Raw genomic sequence first — 25,291 nt, forward strand, 5'->3', positions numbered from 1 at the left:
TAAATCTCAGGTCTCAGTTCAATCCCCGGCCAGGGAGCTAACCCACATGGCACCACAGACCTCTCCTGCCCTTGCCTGCAAACTGAATTATATGTTCAGTTTCAGCACGCATCATCAACAGGGTGAAAACTGGTTATTGGCAGGGGAAATGAGGGTATGAAAAACCTCACATTACAATGGTTTGGGGTCCTGCAAACCTGAACCCCACTTGACAAAATCTTACTCTTTAGTACTTATTTCCTCTCACTGGATTGTCTTAAGCATTACAGGAGTGGACTTGGGAGGGAAGACACAGCAAATACAGACGAGATCTGTGCTACAAAACTACGGCAACGGATGGCAGCTTCTGTGACTGGGGACTTTCTAAAGACTGTCACGTCATGCTGAAAGGCTTGCAAGCACCTAGGATGCCTTGTGGACATCTCCTTTGATACCCAGAGCGTCTGTGTATGACTTGGGCTTTGAGAACTAAATGAAGTTTCTAATTCAAAAAGTTACTGCCAGCTATTGAGTTTTCTCTTATCAAAGAAAAATTAAGTTCACTAAAATTGACTTAAGAAATTGACATTTTTAACTGTCTTACTTTTGCTTAAAAAATAAGTTTTGAATGATTAAAAAAATTTTGTTAGTTATGATGTATTTAATTGTATTAGCTGGCATATTAGTAGGTATTTATATAAGTAAATAAGTATGATTTGTATAAGTAACACTGAAATAAACTCAGGAGATGTAAAGTTAAATGTTAGTAGTTTTCTAATTTAACATTTACTTTTTTTTTTTTAACAGAGGTTAACTGGTTACCAAGGGATGGTTCAGAGCTATAGGTTCGCACATCTGCAGATGTATGTTACCATACCACACCCACCACCAAGGCTCTCATGGAGAAATTCTAGTTACTTAAACCCTGAATCGAATTTCTAAAAAATTATATACTAGCCTTTATGTAGAAAGCACAGTTATACTATAGTACATAGTCTATCTGAAGTATAAAATTTTATGGAAGAGTAATTAGGGGGGGAAAGCCTAAAACAATTTCTTATGTTAAGAAACATGGTGGTACAAAGATATCTATCACCTGTGAAGCTGACCAAGTCATCCAGTTTGCTGAGAACTGAAAAGTCAAGTAAGTGTCGGAACACAGGAAACATCAGCGGGAGCGGAGTGAGAGTATGGCAACATACGCTCCAGAACAATCCTGGGCCAAGGGATTCAGGTGAAAACCACTGAAGCTTTTATAAACACTGTGGCCCCATCTTATGTGCTATTCTGTGCGGTAAGCACTGCTGAGGTGTTTGATATTGCTTTGAATCTTTTATTCCCTTCAAAGAAGGTAACAAAATTGGCAGTATTTGAAAACTTGCCTCAAACACAAAAGAGAGCCAGAGGAATAAGAAGTGTTACACAGAATAATAATGTCTGGGAGCTCTGAAGCTTCCAAATCTTTTTGCTTTTAAACTTGATGCCCTATGCCAATAATGTTCTTTTTGACAGTAACTAAATGTGGACATGCCACACAGATCCCCCTCACTCTAGTCCAGAAGGTTTTCTGTAAATCAAACCATAAATGGAACACCTCTACTTCAAGTTTTTCACTATATATTCTTCTCATGTCTTTCCAAGCTCATATTACACTAAAAACAGTGTGAAGACCAGGGAAACATCCCAATGTCATCTGTATTTTTTAGTGTCTGAAATCTCACACAGGTGTCCTGAAAGAGGTAAAAGGTTGTGACCTACAGGTCAAGTCACCGCTCACCAGGTGCTACTGTAACAGAAGGTATCTGAACAGCCACTGTGGGTTCATATGGTGCAGGATTAAATGGACTATTACTTACAGGGTTATTTTTCATTTCACAAAATGAATTCTGAGCAGCATGAAAACTAGAATTGTCAAAACTAAAAGTTCTAAAACTTCTGTCTCTATTAGGGATCTTGTCTCAAGTTAAACTGAAGTTTTCTGCAGAACTGTAAATAAACAGAACTGAAATAGGTACCAAATTAAAGGAAATAAAAAATACATGCTGAAGGCAGCCAGTTGCACACAAAGCCCCATTACCTTCTACAAGAAATTATTTTTGCCACTGATTTGCCCAGCAACCACATAACTTTTCTAAACACAAAAATGCTGAGAATTTTCCTTGCCCAGAAGTGGTTTCTGAAAGGGATAAATGCATTTTACATACATAATTTAGTCTGCAACAAACCACAAAAACAAAGGGGAAGAAACCTGAAAAAAAGTACATGCAGATGCTGTAACAATCTGATCAAATACCACTAAAACAGTCTTGAGTTGAACTCTTTTAAAACCCTCAAAAGCTCTACAGTCTGCTAAAAGTTAAAGGTTCTTCTTTCTTTTTTCCCCCACTCAATAATTGACCTTATTCTATCATCAACTTGACATTCGACCTCATCCTGTGTTCTTAATTGCAAGGGTGCTCAGCCAGTGAAGACGACACAAGGCTGAGCGACCCTGGCTGCCATCTCTGGCCCTAAGCAAGGTCTCCAGAGCTCCTACAAGCTGCAGAGGGCTCCTGACTGCTTCCCAGCTAGGTTACCCTCCAGTGTCAACAGAACTCTGACTTCACCAAAATGATCAATCAAATGAGTTTCCAGATTTCTCTAACGATGGCCAGGGCCAAGTTGCTCAAAGGGAAATCAAGTTCTGTTCCACACTTCCCTACCACGGAACAAGGCTGCACAAAAGAAAGCCTGTGGTGCTCATTAAAAGGACAGAGAAATGAGGCATAACCCCCATGTAACTGACATTAGCAGGAATCTCTGGTGAACAGAGTTCAATTATAATTGCAAAGCCACCAGGGATTTTTAATTATTAAAAGGTAAACCATATGCCAGAGTAACAGAAGACAACTCAGTAATCAAGAATGGCAAGAAAATTTAATCTGCTTCAACTCTACTTTTTTGATATTCTGAAGACTTTTTCCTAGCAGGAAAAATCCTGTGCAAAGTAACAATAAATCTGATGTTGCTAAACATACCCACACACCCCAGTTGCTAAGCACAACCAAATTCCTGTATTTACATATTTATGTAGGAGATATCTATGTCTATATATTAAATTTTAGATGAAGAATTATTATCAGCTTTGCAACTGGCTTATTTTGACAAGTCATTTCTTTAGATATTGATTTCTTTAACCATAAAAAAAATAATGGCTGTCATTAGATAATTAAAATAGACTTAGAAACCCCTACAAGAAATGAGAAACTACTGTTTATAACACTAATTCTCTTTGGCTTGATAGCTCTTACACAAAGCATCCAAAGAGGAAAAAGGCGAAGTCATTGCCGGTGACAGGCAGTGTAAGTAAAACCTCATTGTTTTTCAAAGTCACACATACTGAAATATGTACTGATCCAGACCACCCATGCTTATAAATAAGCTGTGCCCAAGCCTCTCCAATTCACAAATTTAGGAATTTCAAAAACATAAAAACCTTAGAACATTATGGTATTCTATTATGATAGCCAAAGTAATTCATAAATAAACACAAGATTGAATCTATTCTCAACCTAAAACAAAAACCAAAGTAACGATTTGGCCTAAATAAACTGAACAAAAAGACCCACATGCACATTAGAGGTAGTTATATTCACAAATGTATCTTCTAATTTAATAAAGTCCAAGCCAAAACATCAGACATCTACATATTAGGGAAATTAAGTGCTATGTATTGTATTGTTTGGTGCTATCAATTAAATATACAGAATTCAAATTATAACATCACATGTTTAGAACTATAAAAATCCGACTTTGAAAAAGATCAATACATACTGGCTGCATCATAAAAGGTAGATATTATCATGAAATTTTCCAATGCTATATAGCATCTACCGCCCTAAAATTTCTTAAATCAGTCTTCTTAGTATAACTATGGCCAACACTCAAGATCAAGTCCTCCTCACCCTTACATACTTCAGAATCACTTCCAACCATCCTCTTCACCTCTACTCTCCATTCTACTTTTGCTGCCAAATTAATCTCTCTCAAATACCGATCTAACCATATCACTCACCTGATTAGGGAAAAAAATACAGGAAGAAACTTCAATGGGCTTCCCCTAATTAGCTAAAATCCCTTATTCTAGCATTCAGGCCTCTAAATATAGTGCCACGCTTCCTCACCTTACATGAAAACAAACTTCACAGCCATTTCCTCATCATTTCTGTCTGCTCACAGGTTTGTCTTGTTCCCCTATCTGTGCCTATGTCCCAGGCCACTCCCAGAAACTCACTAATGCTTTCCCAGTTCCTTCAAGACGCTGCACTGTCTCCCTCTTTGGAAACCTCACAGCAGGCATCTCAGAAACCTGTTATAAGAGTTGGTACATGGGGGCCTCCCTGGTGGCGCAGCGGTTGAGCGCTGGGTTGCCAAGCTGCCTGCAGCCTCTGCAGCGCCGGTTCGATTCCCGGCTGCTCCCCGGCCACCGGAGGAGGGTCCCACATGGCGCGCAGACCTCTCCTGCCGCCCGCTGCTCCCCTCAGCAGTGTACTTCGGTCCTTCTGCCTGCTCTGCTCCCCGCTCTGGCTCTGGTGAATTCTCTCACCCTCCCGCGCTTCTGACTGTACCCAGTGCATGTATAAACAAAAAAACAAACGAACAAGCAAATAAATAAATAAATAAATAAATAAACATGCCTCTATTTAAAAAAAAAAAAAAAAAAGAGTTGGTACATGGCGGTCTGCCCCCTACAGGGTCTGACGTAAAGCCCATGTCCTATTAATTTTGTCTTCCTCCCTCATGACTAGGAATTCAGAGTCTTTTGAGAAATACGTGTTTCAGGGACTAACTGAGGAGTACAGTCATAATATTAAGACACTGGTGTATGACATACAGAAACATCATTAATGTGAAAAAGTTATATATACCAGTATATCCACAATAAGTTATGCTCCAACTTACCACTTCAGCTCTTTATAACATTTCAAGAAAAGAAATTATGCCTCACAGACATGTCATGATCTGTTTCAGGAAACTGACTGATTTTTATCTAGTAAATCTGTTTAGGAAGATTTCTGAGAAAAGATTTTGCATAGAGGGCCTCCCCGGTGGCGCAGTGGTTGAGCGCTGGGTTGCGAAGCTGCCCGCGGCCTCTGCGGGTCCCACATGGCGCGCAGACCTCTCCTGCCGCCCGCTGCTCCCCTCAGCAGTGTACTTTGGTCCTTCTGCCTGCTCTGCTCCCCGCTCTGGCTCTGGTGAATTCTCTCACCCTCCCGCGCTTCTGACTGTACCCAGTGCTTGTATAAACAAACAAACAAACTAAACAAACAAATAAAACATGCCTCTATTTAAAAAAAAAAAAAAAAAAAAAAGAAAAGACTTTGCATAGAAAGTAAATGTATCACATTGGTTTTCAGGTTGCCATTAATTTGGATAACCAGAGCTCAAAGCAGAATTCTAGAAGAACAAGCCAGTTAACGAGAAAGGAAAGCCAACTGAAAGCAGGCAACTCGGCGCTGTGGAAAAAATACTAGGAGGCGAGTACCCTCGGTTCTACATGTTCCCCAACCCCACCTGCTTCACTGCCTCTCCCGCGTGGTTCCTTCACTTGTCAAAACAAAAACTGGACTTGGTGAGCTCCAAGATCCAGTCTAACACTATAGAATCCTATAAGTAAACTCATCTTCACTGAATTATTTCTAATGAGATGTGGTAGAAAACAGTACCTTCCTACAATAATTGTGCTCACAACCTTTCTTCAACCTAAAAAAGATAATCCTATAAATCTTCAGGGTTGTTGCATTTTTCAAGGATGTTTCCAACTAAAAGCAAAAACCTACCATTAAAACAATGAAAAAAAGAAAACTTTAAGGACTAAGAAAAACACATTTAAGGGACAACAAAGATAAGCACTCCCCCCAGCGCAAACCTCACACCGTTATAACTGCTAAATGACACTCTGGAAAGTCTACATTCTCTTAGAAACTTAAGATACCTAAAACAGTAATAAAAATTGCCAGCTAAACAGTAGTACAAGTGATAAAAATAGTTCTTTGAAATTGTTTGAGTATCTTCTCCGACAAAAGAAACTCAGATTCAAGTTATAGGGATATGAAAAACCAAAAAGTCAGAATTGCCCAAACGGTGAGAAACCAGATATTAGCAGTGTATGTGCCCCATTTAGTTAGCCTAATTTATTATTTATTTTAAAGATTTATTTATACAAGCACTGGGTACAGTCAGAAACTAGGGAGGGTGAGAGAATTCACCAGAGCCAGAGCAGGGAACAGAACAGGCAGACTGACTGAAATACACTGCCAAGGGGAGCAGCGGGCACGGCAGGATAGGTCTGTTGTGCCATGTAGGACCCTCGCCGGTAGCCGGGGATCGAACCGGTGCTGCAGAGGCTGCGGGCGGCTTCGCAGCCCAGTGCTCAACTGCTGCGCCACCAGGGGAGGCCCCTAGTTAGCCTAATTTAAACTCTGACAGAAATTTTACTTACTTAGGGCTTTTTATACAGGCAAATTCCCTCTCTTCTCTGATGATATGAGTTGATTAACAAATGTGAAGTGTTTCAGAATAACTTTTGAGATTTTTCTTCTTTTGCCTTCAAGGCTTCAGACTAATGGTTTTGAGTACAAATCATCAGTTTAGGTTTCTCAGCTTCCAGTTTGGACTTCTGGGTTTATCCTGATGCTGTGGCTTGATGGTGCCAGTAACCAGGGGCCACTGATGTGCTGCTAGAACAAAGTACTGAAAAAGCTATAAAAGGTCATTTTCTTAAAATGCTAGAGGGAAAGGGCCTTCCCGGTGGCGCAGCAGTGGAGCGCTGGGTTGCAAAGCTGCCCGCAGCCTCTGCAGCACCGGTTCGATCCCTGGCTGCTCCCCGGCCAACGGAGGAGGGTCCCACATGGTGCACAGATCTCTCCTGCTGCCTGCTGCTCCCCTCAGCAGTGTACTTCGGTCCTTCTGCCTGCTCTGCTCCCTGCTCTGGTGAATTCTCTCACCCTCCCGCCCTTCTGACTGTACCCAGTGCTTGTATAAATAAATAAATAAATAAATCTTAAAAAAAAAAAAAAAAGTAAATACGCTTAAAAAAAAATGCTAGCGGGAAAGGGATATTTTTTAGACAATACTGACAATTAACTGAAACAAAGCCACACCTTCCACTCCCCCCTCAAATCAAACCAAAATAAACTTTATCAAAAAAGAGTGTGGCCTCACTACACCTGGCTATGTGATTCAGCAAGTCTGTCTTACCTTCTGATGCTTTAATCACATATCCCCCCTTCTTTTCACCAGGAGGCACATCAAGCAACTGCATGATTCTGTCCAGAAGCCCATGGATTATCTCAAACCCAGGATTCTTGTTGTAATAAACAGCACAGAGATGTCTATAGTTTCTTGCACCAACATCTGAAAAGATAAAGGAACTGGTCACAGGCCACTCTCACCACTACTGAAGAAACTGATTTACCCCAACATACACGTGGGCAGGGTCAACAAAAAAAGATAATCGATGACTTAACATAGAGAACCATTCAATCACAGAAATGCAAGATTTTTTTTCCTTTTTTCTATAAAAAAACTGGAGTACAGGCCAGGGGTGCAGGGGGTGAAAGGACTCACCAGAGACAGAGTGGGGAGCACAGCAGGTGGATCTACTGGAATACACTGCTGAGAGGAGAAGCTGGTGAGACAGGAGTGGTCTGCTGCACCTTACATATGTTAGCTCCCTGGCCGGGGATCAAACTCAGGCCATAGTGGTGACAGCACTGAGACTTAATCCCTAGGCCACCAGGGAAGCCCCAAGAGGGTATTTTAAGCATCAAATTCCCTCAGGTGTTTGTACTGGGGAGAGGGGAGTGGACAACATAACAGAACCTTAACACTTCACTATTTTATTCATTATACTAATGAAAATAATCCTAAACACAAAAAAAGGTTTCATGCACTAAGAAATCTCTACATACAGCATTAATTCCAATAGTTAATATCAGAAACTACCTATATTGGGGAATGGCTACATACAGTACAGTGTACTCATCAGAATACAATTGTATTTACCATTTTCTTTATTAAATGCTTGTTCCTGTTCTATTATGACAAGATTCATAAAGATTTTTTTAAAGATTTATTTATACAAGAGCTGGGATACAGGCCAGAGGCATGGTAGGGTGAGATGTTTCACCAGAGACAAAGCAGGGAGCACAATAGGCAAACGGACGGAAAACACTGTTGAGAGAAGCAGCAGGTGAGACAGGAGAGGTCTGCCATGCCATGTGGGTATCTTCCTGGCCAGCCAGGAATCGAACCTGCGCTGCAGAGGCTGTGGACAGCCTCACAGCGCTGCGCTCAACCCGCTGCGCCCCTGGGGAGAACCCTCTGGTGAGTATTTTTATTGAGATTTATCATAATAGAGCAAAAGCAAACAATAGAGAAAAAAGTAAATGAAAAAGATCAGGACAAAATTCAGGGAGTCAAAACTACACTGTTTAAAGACTACACATAGCAACCACAGAAAACTATGAAGCAAACAGAGGAATAACATAAAGGTTAGGATAGTGAAAAGGGAAGGTGAGATAATGGGGAAGGAAAACACAAAATTAAATGACATGTCTCAATTTGGATGGTTACACATGTGTTTTATATTTTAAAACTGTATTGTCATAAATACTCTTCACAATTAAAATATGGGGGAAAAGCAATATATGAGGAATCACCATTATGTAAACATAACCGTAGCCCAAAATACCCCATGCACAGGAAAAAAAAATGAAAAGAAATATATCCTAAGTGTTACTAGAGGTTGTTTGACAGGGATAATTTCCCCCCAAGTTTTAGCTATTTTCCAACTTTTCCTTGATTACTACATATTGTTCTATTTTGAAAATCAGAACTTACATAATCTAGTATTAAAAATAGCAATACAAATGAGCCCTGATGGTAACTGGATAAACTGTGGTTTGTCCATATAACAAACTACTACTCAATGATAAATAGAAACAAAGCATTTATAGACATGACAATGTAGCTGAATCTCATGGGCATTATTCTGAATGAAAGAAGCCAGTGTCAAAGGCTACATACAAGTTCATTTATATGACTTTCTGGAAAAGGGAAAACCATACCAACAAAGAACAGATAGTGGCTGCCTGGGGCCAGAATTGGGGGAAAAAAATGTAAATACAATGCGACAACATGGAGGGTCTTCCTGCAGACAGAACTGTTTGGACTTAAAGTGGTAGTAACAAAAATTTAAACTTGTGCTAAAACTCATTAAAAAAAGAAAGAACAAAAAAGACCTACATAGCATATAGAGGTAGACTCCAATTCAGTGGTAATCATTTAACTGCAAGGCAAGTAAATACACGTGTGGTCTTTTAATAAACGCTGGAAGAGATCACTGTTCTAACAGAACAATGAATATTGGCTTCATTTTGCTTTTAAAATTGGAAAAGAGAAAAGAACAAACAAATGTCTATCTGGGGAAACAATCTGAAAATAAAAAGCTGCTTCATATTAACATGTACATAGCATGCAATGGGCATAAGTTTTTTCCATAGATTTAGTCCCATTGATAATAACTACTAACCACAATTGATACAAAATACAAGTTACCTTTTTACCTTCCAGATATCCAAATAAAACATGGGTATTTGCACACAATGGACAGCATGTCCTCAAATAATGTAATTTTGTCCAGTGTCATTTTGTCATAACATTGATGAGGGAAAAAAATCCTGACCAATACTGAACAAAGCCACAGTACACAAAGACCTGGCTTGTTAAACATCATTTCACGTAGTCAGTTTCTAATAACATAGGAACAACGTTAAATCAGGATTTACTATACTTTGCTTCCAAAGTAATATAAAAATGAGCACTAAATGAAGTAAAAGGAAAAAGGAAACTAATGTTATCTACTCTGTGCCTTGTATTTAGTACCTATCAGTCTAGTTATAATCTTATTTAATTTCTAAAACAATCATGTAAGCTATCTTATTATCCCTATAAAATAAGATATGGAAAATTAGATACAAAAATAAAAGCTGAGATTTTGTCCTAAGTCCAATGAACTGCTGGAGCTATTTGTAATTAATTACATTGCTAGTAAGTCACAAAATCAGGATTTAAGAAGGATGGTCTAACTCTGAAATCCATGCTCCTTCCATTAAATGGTGGAAATCTCTAAAAGATTTACATGAAATTTCTACAGTAGTTAAATGAAAACCAACAAATACAAGAGCAAAATAAAGAAATATGTACCTACTTCATATAGTTGAAAAAGTGCATTCTCGAAATAGTTTTGATCCATACTTTAGCTTTCAATAGTGCTCATGATATTTAAGACTTCCAGTTAAGCAGCTGGAGTAAATTATTTTTAGAAGTCAATTAACTTAAATTTCTAGTTATCAACCAATACCCATGGAAAGAAGTCTAAGTTAAACTCTACACACACATGGAGAAGTAACTGTTTGTGCCATGTGACATGTCTTAGTACCTACTGTGTTTAAGGGTTTGCAGAGAATAAGCACTCAACAGTTATTTTCTGAGTGAAAGGCCTGGACAGCACCCTCAAATAACTTACAAATGGCCAGGAACAGACAATGGGCCACATTCTAAGTCAATACAAGAGTCAGCTGCTGTAGGAAGGCACACACTTAAGCCACGGTCACTCAGTCATTTGCAAGAGTAAAGAAATTTGGTAAATGAAAGCTACAATCAAAGGTGTAAGAGTGAGATTAATATTAAAACCAGGCAGGCATAAAATCTCACAAAACCAACCACATGCATAAACTAAAATGAGGGGCCTGATTCCTCTGTGGGAATACATACACTCTTAATCTCTCTCTCTCTCCCCCCCGAAGAGGAAAAAAATGAAATGAAACAGAACTAAATTATCCCTTTCATATTACTGACTTGCTTCTGGGTATCTTTGCCATGTGGTACCCATTTGTTGGTGTCACATGCTCCCACTTGAACACACAGACGTGCACTGAAACTAGTTTGTTCTTCCATTTTTGCAGTGAGACCAGCCCGACAGTAACACCACCGTTCAGAGAGCTTAGCAGCATAAACTGGAAGCTTTATTTTGGTAACCTTTGCCTTGAAATATTTCCTTGCTGATCTGCAAATTATATAAAACTTTTTTGATAAGACTAGCAACATCTGGTTTAAAGTTAGGAAAAAAAACAAATTAAGTGACTTTGTGGATCAGAACAATGGAATTACAATAGAAAATACAGGTCTTTAACAAAACTGCCTTCAGGAAAAGCTTCAGGAAATATGTAATACACACATACACACACAATGCTTTATGTATTTTTAGATTCAATTCTGCAATATTTTTAGGAAGGGCCGCTGACTTCCAGGCTTCGTACTAAACCCACCATAAGAATTAGATTATTCATTATCGAGGTGCTCCCTCCCAACTCCTACCAGTGATTGGCTGATCTTTCACATTTGCCAAGTCCTTTGACTCCCTCTACCCTTGCTTCCTTACATCTCGCTAAGATATCCCTGCTACCATAGCTGAAATGAGCTGAAAAAGAAAATAACCTCATAGTTCGTTCCACCCATTTCTTCTTGGAGAAACTGCTAGGTATGGTAAAATTCCCATTTGCTGGTACTTTGCACTGAGGGACCATGTTACATCACAGGAAGTTCACTGACTGCACACCACAAAATAAGAACTATTTAAATTTCATGCCAGAACTAGGGTTTGTTGGAAATGCCTTAGTTCTTTATAACTCAGTTAACAGACCTCTTGTGTCATACCATCAAACAATTCTGCTTTTTAAATGGGCTTGCCAAGTATGTCAGCCTAAATTACCAATGTATTTCACAGACTTCAAAGTACTGCCTGGAGAGCCTGATCTAAACCACCCAAAGGAGGGGCAGCTGGCTACGATTCTATAAGCTGAAAGAACATGCCAAATGATTTTGTAAAAGAGAAAAGAAAAAAGAATGGTACATGATGTCCCTCCGTAGATGACTATGCATGCATACAACTCAAATTTTTAGAATAGTCTCCTGCTTGGTGATGAGCCTCTTTCACCAAAGTACCAATGATTAAAAGCAAGTTAGGGGTTTTAGGTTATGTTGGCACATATGCCACAGACTGGACAAAGGCAGTCTTCAAGAGAATATTTTCATACCTATTCTCACATTCTCCCAGAAGCCCAAATAAAGAAGCTAGGAGAAAGTCTACTGGGAAGGCTTCTGTGGCAATTAGTGGCTTACACTGGCCAAGTTCAGAAAATAAAGTACCTTGATTATTAGACTACTCCATCCAACAAATTTCTTTCATGTTGGTACCCAAGAAACCATAACAAATTATTTTGCAAACTTATCTGCTGAAAAATTTGTCTAGGCCTAAATGATTCACAAAATCTGCCAGAACCCTATGAAGACATATGCCTTAAAAAAAACTAAAGTGGGCAAACAGGAAGATGTATACACTCTCAGTAGGATGGCAAGCTTGTAAAAAAAAAAAAAAAATCCTTCTTTGAAGATAATTTGACAAGATAGCCTACATTTTATATACACAGCTATGGACTGACTATTTCTAAAAATATGTGTTTGTATAAAGGCGAAAGGACTAGTCATTGCAAAACATTCTACCAAAAATCTAGTAGCAATCTAAAATCCACCCTACGAGTCTAAATAAATTACAGCGCATCCACACAATAAAATATTATGTAGCCATTAAAAAGAACAAGGTAGAGCGAATATGTTCATAGGGGAAAAGCCAGGTACAGAACAGTACAGGTAAAAGCATAATCCCACATGTGTAAACACTAGAAAGTATTTTATCTATGGCTACATAGATGCAAAACAGAGGGTTGCATATGTATAAAAAATGTCTGGCAACTAATTCTAAAAGTAGTAGTAAGGAAAAGTTAGATATGTGGAGGGTATTTTTTATGAAAAGTCCAGAAGTTATCTTAAATTCAAAATATACTCAATAACATTCAGATATTACAAGTACATTTTCAAGTTCAAAAACACAGTGAAATGAGAACAATTTTCCTTGAAACAATTATATATATTGCACTAAAGTACAGGTTTTTCTTTTTTCAATAATGCTGAAAACCAAGAAACAAATGTGAGGAAAAATCTATGACCTTCTCAGTGCATGAAGGAAAAAAGTTGTATTCTTGTGGGTTGACTTTTATTTAGTTAACATAAACCTGGAATGGATTTTTATCTATTAAAAAAACACAATATGCAATGCATGACAGAGCATATTATACTCACGTTAGCAGATCTTAACTATGTGGAACCAAATGTACTAAAATAACTTTCTATATTAAAAATGATGTTATTTACACAGTTAAGATGCCATCACATATGCGAATGATGCTACTTCAAATATTGTTAATGTCAATGTTCCTTACACCCATATTTTTTTAATTATTAATTGGAAATTCTACATGCCAAAAATATGAAGTAGTAAAATTAAATTAATCCAGACTGATGACATAAGCTCTCTTCAGAAAACCACATTCCACATGTGGATGCTAGATAACCTTCCACTAGCTGATGGCTACAGAATTAATGGACAATTTCTTGGAGCTAAAGTGTTTCACAAGCTCATAATGAAAATACTTTTACTGACTCTTTATCAAGAAAAGTTATGAAAAAGTATAATGATCTGATCCCTACATTTTAGTAGGTTACAACACAAGACAGATACATGAATGGTACAAACCAACAACAAATTGAAACAACAAATCAAATCATAAAAGACCAGTGAATTCATTATGTGGCCATGATCATCCAGAGAGGAGAAAGGAACAAGAATCTAAAACATACATTACAATTAAAGTTTTTTTGAAAGTCTGGATTTCCACATTCAAACTGGGCAGGGTAAGAAGCCGATTATTCTGATTTAAAAAAGCTTCAGGGAGAATGTGAAATTTTAGAAATGATTGAAACAGCAATTTGGGGGCCGAGGAAATGCAGTGCATGCCAGGCCTGCAGCAAGGCTTTGGAGAAAGCAGGGGTGGTCTGAGCAAAGAGGAGAGGCCTGGACCAGGTATGCTTGCTGAGGCAAATGAGGTGACTAGAGCCCCCACAGTGGCCAAGGGCCTTCAGTCTATTCCATTTACTGTGGCAACTACCACACCCCCAAATTCTTTAAATATAGTAGTGGAAACTGAAGTGCATGGCAATCTGATTGTCAGGGTTACAGACACAGATCACGTTGACACTGGAAGACTGTGTCGTGCTAAATCTAAATCACCCTCTCATACTTTACAAAGACAATTGAGGTCTTCTTTAGTCTACCATCCTTTTAAACTTGGGCTCAACCCAGCATTGTATTTTTCCTCTCACTCTGCGGGCTTCTGGGCACACCAGCAGCTGCAGTAGTCACTGAGGAATAAACTGTGATGGCAGAACTCAATCTGCATTTAATGAAGAGGCAGAACGTTGGACTTTACAAAATACAGTTGTTTTTCAGGGCATGAATTAGCAATTCACAATTGCTCCTCTGAAGTAATTTTTTACTATTTTGTTTACAGTTTAGCTATTCTTCACACCAAACAGAAGAAACGAAAGTATACTAACAAGGGAAACCAACAGCTAACTCACACAGCAGCCTGATCGATCGCTGCAGTGTGGCTTCCACTGACTTCCCTGCTATGAAGCTAAAAATATGCCCCACAGCAGAGCCTGCGTCTAACTTCTTCCAAAGACACACGCTAACAGTGGGGATAATATATCAGCGCAGTGCCTTCAGTCATGACTCCTTTTTTTTCAAATGTGGTAGCACCTTCGGCTCTTACAACTCAAATGCAGCGGTGGCTCGGCCTCCAAGAACCACAGCGCGTGGCTCAGAGCAGTGTGAGAAGCGCACCCCAGCCGCAAACTCAAAGTCCACACTGGCATGAGAAACTGTCCAGGGATGTGCAGGATGAAAATAGGGACTAGAAGCCTTTCATCTGCTCTCCTAGGAATGCAGGTCAGACCAAATTTGTGGGAGGCACATTGAAATCCAGAACAGATTCCTTTTGCATTTCTATTTTGGAAGGTATGTTTGTCTACACAAATTAACAGAGCCCAGAGTGTGTGGGGCTTTCCTTTTTTTTTTTAAGATTTATTTTATTTTTATACAAGAATGGGGGTACAGGCCAGATGTGTGGGAGGGTGAGAGGACCCACCAGAGACCGAGCAGGGAGGAGAACAGGCAGACTGACCAAAATACACTGCTGAGGGGAGCAGTGGGCGAGACAGGAGAGGGCTGCCTCAGCATGTGGGATTCTTGCCGGCCGGCTGGGATTGAACCTGCACTGCAGAGGCTGCGGACAGCTTCACAGAGTGGTGCTCAACCCGCCTGCGCCACCAGAAAGGACCGCAGAGCTTTCCTTTAATGTCACAAAACAAGTTTGTGGCAGTTGTCACTCCCTTCTCTGTCCTATCAGGGACTCTGTATCTTCCCGCAGAGAGCTCTGTAAACTCTTCACTGACCTGTCTACCCTAAGGCTGGCAAACTCTCTTATATTCCAAGTAGTTCCTAGCAAAAGTACTTTCCTCCCAGAGCAGTAAGTGAAACTGTCTTGACTGCCCTAGCCACACATCTCCGTCCCTGCTGTGCCAGGAGTTGGAGATGATCCTCACTAATGAAAATTTGGGACATTTACGTATTAATTGGAAAACTCCCCTATCACTTCACTTTTGATGGTCTAGATTTTTTTTTTCAAAATAATTTCTTTATTTAGGAGGAAATGTCTAACACAAATCCAACAGAGAAATGGCTGCTGAATTGAGGGACAGTGAAAACAATTCACCCACAGGAAGTAAATGATAAATTACTTAAAAAATAACATTCCTGTTCTCGTAAATAAATCCCCTCATCCAGCATAGTTTGGGTTTCCTATCCTAAAAAAAAAAAAAAAAAAACAGTTAAACCAAAGGTTAGGATAAAAATGAGCCCCCTCGGGCCTCCCCTGGTAGCACAGTGGTTGAGCGCTGGGCTGCGAGGCTTCCCGCTGCAGCTGCGGTTCATTCCCCAGGCCGCTAGGTGAGGGTCCCACAAAAAAAAAAAAAAAAAAAAAAAAAAAAAGAGCCCCTCATCCACAGCATGGCAACATTAACACTTCAATGACCAGAGACCTTTTTCAAGTCTTTATTGCAGAGAATGCCCATAGACCAAGGTACATAATAGTGGCTTAGGGATTGCTAACACCCTAACAGTAAGGGCGATACCAAACAGTGCTTACATTAGTGGCTAGAATTTTTCAAAATGCAGTTTCATTTAATCCTTATAACAAATCTAATGAAATAGGTGTAATCATTATCAGCATTGTACAGATGAGGAAACTGAGGCACAGACAGATTAAATAGTTTATCTAAAGCCAGGCAGCTGGTAAATGGCAGAACCCAGACACTTGGGCTGCAGTGTCTCCACAGACCCGGGTGCTGTGCTGCCTCTCCTACAGAGCCCTCTATGTGCACCAGATGACAAGTAAGGAGTTCACATGTACATATTTAGAATAATCCATCAGAAAAGCTTCTTTTGTTATGAAATAAAATCCAGGCCTACCTAAACAGGAAACATACTCCAAATAAATTAAACCAAACCTATGTTTTCAAGATGGTAGACTTACAAGTACATTTACCTCCACTCATTTCTCAAATCCTATTTATACAACAGTAAATTTTAAAGGAAGAATAAAGCAAGGTGGTGCAGAGGGCAGGTATAGGTAATGTAAGTAGGAGCTAATCAATGAGAAAGCAGAAAAGAAAAATCACAGTGAAACAGGTAAGAAGGCCTCCTAATGAGATAAGAACTATTCTTCCTGATAACACCAAGTGCAGCAGAAACAGGAACCTCAGTAGTGTATGACAGGGTTTCAGATGTTATGCCCAGGTTGATCTGGTAAAAATGGCAAATATCAGTAGTGAGGAACAGCTCCCCAATAGGGGAGTTTTTGCCAAGCACGGGCCTTCTAAGCAGCACAGGTGAAAAGCAAGCAGTAAAGGTGCCCTTCCCAGGGCTGCAAGAGAGTGAAGTGTTCCTGTCCACAGTGCAACCTTCCTTGTAAAAAGTGAATAGCATTATAAAACTTTTGAGGAAACCTAGTGTAATTAACCTAATCCTGTATTTATAAATATGAATGGATCACCAAGGAGCAAAACAACACAAAACTTAAAAAAAGAACTAAAATGGAAGGGAACAAGTAAACGCTGACATAACTGATATTTGGGATTATAACAAATTATGCTACCTGTACTAATGGAGGATATAAGGCACAAGAACCCTCAAAACTACAGCTGACACTGAAAATGTGATTTCTAATACAGATTTACCACTCAAAGAACATTCCATTGACTGATAGGAAAATGAACTTTCCTTCTTTAGAATTTATGCACACACCAAAATTCTAGCCCTAACCCAAATCTAATACTTATGCAGTCTTGGGAGAATGCCTTTTCTGTCTTAAATCTCTTGTATTTTAAATAGGGACAAAATTTTGTCCCATATGCCTCAGAAGAGATGTTTTGACAAGTCCAGACCATACTCAAAAGAATCAAAAACAGGTAAAACACATTTGATTCTGAAACAATAGTGATGGTGAACAGTCACTGCTAAACTTGAATAACAAGATACATCGGCCTTTAAAATGAACTGCACATAATTCATTTACATAAGAATAAATGTTCTACCGTGCTTTTTCAAGTGGAGGTTTTAAATAGAGCTAACCATAAGTATTAAATTCTTTGTTAAAATTTGTTATATCTGGGCCTCCCTGGTGGCACAAGGGGTTAAGACACAGTCTATGAAGCTATCCACAGCCACTGCAGCACAAGTTCTATCCCTGGCCAGGGAGCTACCCACATGGTGCAGCAGACCTCTCCTGACCCGTCTGCTGCTCCCCTCAGCAGTGTATTTCATCAGACTGCCTGTTCTGCTCCCCACTCTGTCTCTGGTGGAATCCTCTTACCCCCCACACTTCTGGCCTGTACCCTGGTTCTTGTATGCATAATAAATCTTTAAAAAAAAATTTGTTTTATCCATAGATCTAAGGCATCTAGAGGGGGAGAAAAGGGAGAGAGAACACACTGGTCAATGGAAGATGATCACAGGAGTTTTGGTGGTGAGAGAGCTATGGTGACCAAACCTGAGGGGAGAAATCCTATACTCTCAGAAGATCAACAATGGTAGTTCATTAATAAACTAACATTAAAAAGTATTTTCTATTAAAGGACCTAAGAGATATTGTAGCCAAAAAGATATAGTGAAAATAAATATAAATCTAGAACTTGCTTAGACTGACTCAAATCAATCATGAAAAGTGAATTTATAAGAAAAATCTAAACTGGGAAAATGTAAGCCCTACCTGGATATTTGATAAGAAGACATGATAACGGTGTTGGGTTGTTTGAAAAAACAAGTGGTACCTCTTACAGAAATACATACTAACATGTTTGCTGATAAAGTGATGTGATGTATATTTACACTGAAATAATATGAGGAAGCAGGGTGAAGTATAAATGGAAGGAACCTAGCCATATGGTCATAATTTTGAAGCGGAATGCTAGATTCACAGGTAATTATACCATTTTTCCCACTTTTACATACAGTTGAAATTTTCTCAATAAAAAATGCTCTAAGTATGCAATTCAAAGGTGATTCTTACCTCTGCTAGAATCTTTTATTACAATGTCAGAGATTTCAAACAGTTTCATAGGAAGGGGCATCTTCCGATTCGACGCTATGGTCTTCAGGAGGCCGGGAAGCAGGGTAGTGCGTGCCACCTACAGGGGAAACATGAAATTGCACTGACCAAACAGGAACCAAACATGCTTAAATTAAAAAATAGAAACACGCCACGGCCTCACAGAGTATTTCTGGAAAGTGCGAAGCCAAACATATCTAAGTCATTTCTAATTTCCAATTCCTGGATACTGAAAGTTCTGGCTTCCAAAGTTGCAAAATGAAAATTCATAAATGTGATTTTTAAAAAGTGAGGAAAAAAATATGTTAAATATAATTGCTTTTACCTAGCATTGGTTATTTTATAAATTATCATATTAAAACTTATTTCAACTTATTTAATCTTATTAAAACAAGATTTCAAAAATGTAAACTTTCATATTCTGCCTTATTTCACAAATTGAAGCAGATTATAAGAAATACAAATGTTTAAATGGATTAAACATGTATCAATCAAAAATGTTAAAGCTGGGACTAGGGTAAATATAAACGCAATTAAAATACCAGAACAAGGAAAACAGAACACAAATATGTAAGCATTAGAAAAAGCATGTTGCTGCTGTGGACAGGTTGGAACTATAGCTTTCAGTTTAGAAGTTAAAACAAAAAAGGAAAACTGTACAGTTATTTCCTTAATATTCATAAGAAATACACATCCCAGTTCGCGAAAGATAAAAAGCAGACCTCTCTGGTGGCCTATCAGCACTATCACTACCACAGTCCGAGCCTGATGCCCGGCCAGGTTGCTAACCAAACCAACATATGTCACAGCAGACCTCTCCTGTCTCACCCGCTGCTCCCCTCAGCAATGTACTTCAGTAAATCTGCCTGTTCTGATCCCCACTCCGTCTCTGGTGAATCCTCTCACCTCCCCCACACCTCTAGCCTATACCCCAATTCTTCTACACACAAAAAAGAGATAAAAAGCAAAACTTCACTGCTTTTGTCCTGTGAATGAGCTAGTGAGTGTCCAGCACATCACTCTGCTGGAGGGTTTATGAGCAGAGGTGTAACATCATCACTCAGCATCTGGGCTCTGCAGTTCCATTCCAAGCACCACTCTCTTGTCCAGACTACAGTGTGAACTTCAAGCTGGCTTTGCTGCTTCTACTCCTCTTGCCTTATGGTCTATTTTCCCCATAGTGGTCTTTAAGACCTCAGTTAGATCATGGAAATCCCTGCTCAACAATCTCCAAATTTCCCTCAAATTTTGAATAAAAACACACCTACAATGCACACTCTAGGAAATGCCCCACTTACTTCTCCAACCTCTGCTGCTCCCCCAACTGCCCCCCCCCATCAGGGGAATCAGCAGCCAGTTTCCACCTCGGGCCTCCTCACCTGCTTTTTCCTCTGCCTCCTACATCCTCCCTCTAGATTTGCATGTTACTTAGGAATGCTATTGCTATCATGGGGACTGTGATAATAGTATCTAAGTTTGTATACAATAATTAAAATATTCCATATTTTAACTAAATGACATCTCTTATTTTATCCATTCTCTAACATATCCAGTACAGTAAAGCAGCCCAAAATTAAGAATTATGCAGGAATAAAGAACGGACTTAGACAATAAGCTGAGTTAGACCATAACCTACTTTATAGTTAACTGTAAGTAATATACACCCGTTGGCACTTTAGTAATGGTAGATAGGACGTATCTACTGGTGAAGCAGGGGTAAAATATAGACTCTGTCAAATCTACAAGACAGACTTTCTTTCATCTCTAGTGTATTTTATGTAGAACTATTGATTTCCTAAGTGTGCTAAACCACAGCTATTTATAGTGACAATGTAATTCTTATTTGTTTTCTGTCAACTTATCTAAAATAGATAAGACAGGATATAAACCCTAAAGAACACAACATTACCACATCTTAAGAAATCTATCTCACATGATAAATGAAATGGAAAGAAAAAGGAAATTTTGGAATAAACTCAAAATCCATTAAAATTTACTGAAAAATCACTATCCAAATGATTTATATCTCTTATCAAAAAGAACACCACGGGATCTTTAAAAGTAGCAGAAAGCTAGTGGACATCAGAAAACAAAACATAAAACCTCACTATCACAATCCATCCAAGCTAGTATTAAGGATTCTTCAAAGTTCTGGCGTGAATATAAAGAATTCATGTACTTGGTTGTATATTATTACCAATGAGTTTTAACTAGTTTACCTCTAAACCGTAGGTAATTCTACAGATAGAATTTAGATTTTATAAAGCTAGATTTAAACATTGGTTGAACTTTTAGAGCTTTTAGAACTAGCACAGCCCCCTACTTTTATAAATAATGAAAACTAAGATCCAAAGAAACTCAAATCAGAGTTCAGAAATTATTAATGCATTATTTCTTATTGAGGTAATGTTGCTTAACAAAATTAATAATGATTTAGAGGCATGGGTTCATACATCTTTAGATGTATGTTACCATACTACACCCATTGCCAAAACACCCTTAGTCCTCTACCATAGTTCACTGAGCCCCAACCCCTTTATTCTCCACTCCCACCCTCCCCCACTGACAGCTTCAATTCTACTGCCAGATTTCTAGGGTTTATTTTGGCTTAGTTTTGTCTGTGCACGAGTGAAATCATCATATATGTCTTTCTCCTCCTGACTTATTTTAGCACAACTACCCACAGTTCCACCCATTTTGTTGAAAATGGCAAGATACAGCTCATCTAAAATAGCTTTAGGTTTTTTGAAAATATTGCTGTCTAATTCTAAGACTTCCCTTGATTCTAACACCATGATTTTCTCTAAGGCCTGGATTTAAAAAAGTCATATAGAATTACATAGGAAAAAAAGAATAAAAGCTTATTAGTATAAAAGAGATAAGACAATTTAAAATCCTTAATAAGCAAAGATTTTAACACTGACACATTCTATTATATTTAATATAATAGTCTATAATGTAAGTCATTTAACATTTACTATAAGGTAGCATCATTCTCAGCTAAATATTCCTAAACTCTACATGACATCGCCAATAAACAGTTATAATGAAAGGCAAAGGCTTTATAGTAAGAACCGATGGAACAACTAATTTGAAGTGAATGACTTAATGGAGGTACTGGGACCAGGTGCTGGCTCCTTTATAACAAATGGATGGAAAAGAGATGAAATCTGAACACAGTAGTGGAAGAATCGGCTAGATGGCATGAATTACTCAAGAAAAGATTATATAAAGTTGTGAGGATTCTTCTGTGTGTAAGATGTGTGTAAGAATAAACTGCAAATGATAAACTTATCCAATATGAGACTTTAAAAAGCTTTAAGATTCTGCCATCTGATGTATAATAATTCAAGAAACTCTTCATAACTCATGACCTGCCTGTCTGTTTTTACCCAAATTCTGATCACTTAAAATTCTTACCTGAAATTCAGCTGTTTTAGGATTACTTATGTGGACGGCCTTTGTTGCAGAGATATCCAAACCAAGCTTATCAGCAATGTCTTCTTGGGAGCACTGAGAAGTACACAGATCAATATGGAAAAACAATGACTACATTTAATACAAAAAAGTATTTGAGGGGCCTCCCAGGTGGCGCAGTGGTTGAGTGCTGGGTTGCGAAGCTGCCCGCGGCCTCCACGCCGCCAGTTCGATCCCCGGCTGCTCCCTGGCCACCGGAGGAGGGTCCCACATGGCACGCAGACCCCTCCTGCCGCCCGCTGCTCCCCTCAGCAGTGTATCTCGGTCCTTCTGCCTGCTCTGCTCCCGGCTCTAGCTCTGGTGAATTCTCTCACCCTCCCGCGCTTCTGACTGTACCCAGTGCATGTATAAACAAAACAAACAAACAAACAAACAAATAAATAAATAAACATGCCTCTATTAAAAAAAAAAAATTAAAAAAAAAAAAAAGTATTTGAGGCTGTGAGTCAATTTATGGTCTCCGAGAATGTAGCTTCTCTATATAAATCAGTAAGTTAAGAATAAATAAGAATAGATACATAACAATTCTTTCCAGACCCACAGCAGATGCAATTTAACATATAGACTTCTCAGCATGAGTTCTAATCAGGACACACAGCAAAAGTACATTCTTCTCATAGAATTTACTCAGGCCCTTCCTAAGCTAGTCTCCCACTTCCCTTACTAATCTCTGATTCCCCACCCATTCCCAAACCGTACACTTTATCCTACCTTTACCTGGGATGCCTCCCCACCCCACTTGCTGCCATGCCCCTAAATTCTACTTAGATATCTCTTCTACCTTGTCCATAAAAATATCTCCAATGACTCCAGTCAGAAATTCTCTACAGCATCCTGTTTTGACTACCACTGTGATCGGTCCCTGCTAAGTCCATACTGACTTGTGGCAAGATGGTAGGACTGAGAGCAGAGTTCCAGGGACCTGACTGCTGCCCAAGGTTCTCAATACTGAATCATTTAACTTCTGTGCTTAGTAAAGGACTGCTAAGTGCTCACCCATCAAAAAGAGAAAGATCCCTGTCATTCTCAAAAGTCAGGATGGTAGGCATAGCTTAAGAAAATAAAACTATTAGATATATCAAGTGTAATGATAGAGAATAAGCCTGCAAATAAAGTCTCTGGCAAAAAACTAAGAGCCTAAAAATATTAACAATGATAACTAATAAATCATTACTAAGCATAAATAGGTGTCATATATATTAATGTTAATTTTTTTTTAAAGTTTGAAATGTATGAAAACTGATGTACCAAAAGATTACTGTACTATTCTCAATGATAGGTGATAGACTCCACAAAATGGTCTTCCAGCAGGCCTTTATCTCACTTACAAAGAACAAGTTGAGGTTCATATGACGACAATGTCTATTCTTACAACTTCTCCATGCTCTCCTGGGAAGGATCCTGAAGTCACATCTAGGCTCAGCAGATTCCCTGATCTGCCAGAGCTCGAGATGGAGAACGGCAACAGGCACTGGGAAGAACTATTGTTCTCCCATAGCATGACAGCAGAGTTTTTATAATAAGATTTATATCTTAAAGATTTAGATATAATGTGCTCAATTAAGAAAAGCTATTTATGTGGTGTAATCCACTCTCACACAGAACTAGTGTTTCTTGAGAAGGCACCACGCCACAGGGCTTTATCATGATGATGGATAATCATGGTGTTTGTAGCTAGTATACAGGAAGGGTTTTTAAATGTTAATATTCATGTGCTTATTTTAATGTTAGAAAAAAATGTAACAAGTAAATGAGGCCAAAATGCTTCACAAGTATGACCTGGCTGAAAGAGAACTTAGTTTTTTAAATGTGAGCTAATTTAAAATATCACAACCAGGGCCTCCCCGGTGGCGCAGCGGTTGAGCGCTGGGTTGCGAAGCTGCCCGCGGCCTCTGCGGCGCCGGTTCGATCCCCGGCTGCTCCCCGGCCATCGGAGGAGGGTCCCACATGGCGCGCAGACCTCTCCTGCCGCCCGCTGCTCCCCTCAGCTGTGTGCTTCGGTCCTTCTGCCTGCTCTGCTCCCCGCTCTGGCTCTGGTGAATTCTCTCACCCTCCCGCGCTTCTGACTGTACAGTGCTTGTATGTATAAATAAATAAATAAATAAATAAATAAATAAATAAATAATCTTTTAAATAAATAAATAAATAAATAAAATATCACAACCAGTTTGCAGATAGAGCAAAACCACAATTATAAGGTGTGAATTATTCAAACACAGAAAGCCAAGCTTTAGAAAAAGAGGGTTCTTATTCTCATGCAAAATGAAATGGATTTTGAGTTGCTTTAAGGTTCAGAACTTCACAAATATCTTTAATGGTGCGATTCCTAGAGGAAAACTCTTACTACAAATCTGACACTCCTAACACCTTAATCCTTCCTGCCCCCGGTTATAAGCAAGGTGCTGTCCTGACTTGGAGCAGCTGAGCAGCCATGTCTGACACTCCAAGTGGGAGAGTTCACATACAGGCCTGGGTGAAAAGGCCTGGGCTGGAATCCTTGGTGGTACAAACTAAATTAACTGCTGTGCCGACAGGCATGCCTACTTCACATGTGGCATCGAGATGGAACTGCCCATCGAAAGCTCTAGGAACAGGATAAACCCTTCCCACGGAGCAGCCACTAGTCAGGAGAGAGCGTGCTCCTCTGGAATGCTGGGGCAACAGTTACAAAATCAACACTGCGCTACTATAGTGCAGGGAAAACACTTACCAAACTTCCAACAGCAGTTAATTCTGGAGAAGAAAATAGGGTTTGAAACCAAAAGACTAAAGGGGAACTGCCCTGGCTTACTCTACCTCATTCTGTAAAGTCAAATCCTTTAAATCAGTCCTGTGCCACTGAACTTACACAAATAAAAATACACTTCTCAATATTGTTTTCTGTATTTCCTATCACATGAAATGGTGCATGCTCACAACTACAAGCGTCTAGCGTACGTGCACACATCTGAATGACCGCCACGACAAACCTAGCACACAACCCGAGACAAGGAAAAGCACTTGGTCTAGAAGTCAAAGGCTAGGATTCTGGTTCCAGTTCCCCTAGGGTCTGTGTAAACTTTGCTGGTTATTCATCCTTTCAGCCTCAAACTTCCTCACTGTTCCAGTTCCTAGCACACAACAGATGCTCTATGAACACTGCTAAATAAAGGACTGTGGAATCAAAA

General features: G+C 39.1%; 1 protein-coding gene across 4 annotated transcripts in view; it reads right to left on the reverse strand.

Annotated features, from left to right (window-relative positions):
• The window catches only part of FARSB (phenylalanyl-tRNA synthetase subunit beta), a gene marked incomplete at both ends in the record, with an annotated part of 70,226 nt that overhangs the window by 17,255 nt on the left and 27,680 nt on the right, over positions 1–25,291 (reverse strand). For 3 of the 4 annotated variants that reach the window (XM_084242297.1, XM_084242295.1, XM_084242294.1), the window contains 3 exons: positions 7,219–7,374; positions 18,609–18,726; positions 22,068–22,160. In XM_084242297.1, coding sequence (XP_084098423.1) covers positions 7,219–7,374; positions 18,609–18,726; positions 22,068–22,160 — 367 coding nt within the window. The remainder of the gene's footprint in view (positions 1–7,218; positions 7,375–18,608; positions 18,727–22,067; positions 22,161–25,291) is intronic. The other variant, XM_084242296.1, reaches the window with a different exon arrangement.

Source organism: Talpa europaea, assembly GCF_964194135.1.
Source record: "Talpa europaea genome assembly, chromosome: 1".
In the NCBI taxonomy this organism is placed as follows: Eukaryota; Metazoa; Chordata; class Mammalia; order Eulipotyphla; family Talpidae; genus Talpa; species Talpa europaea.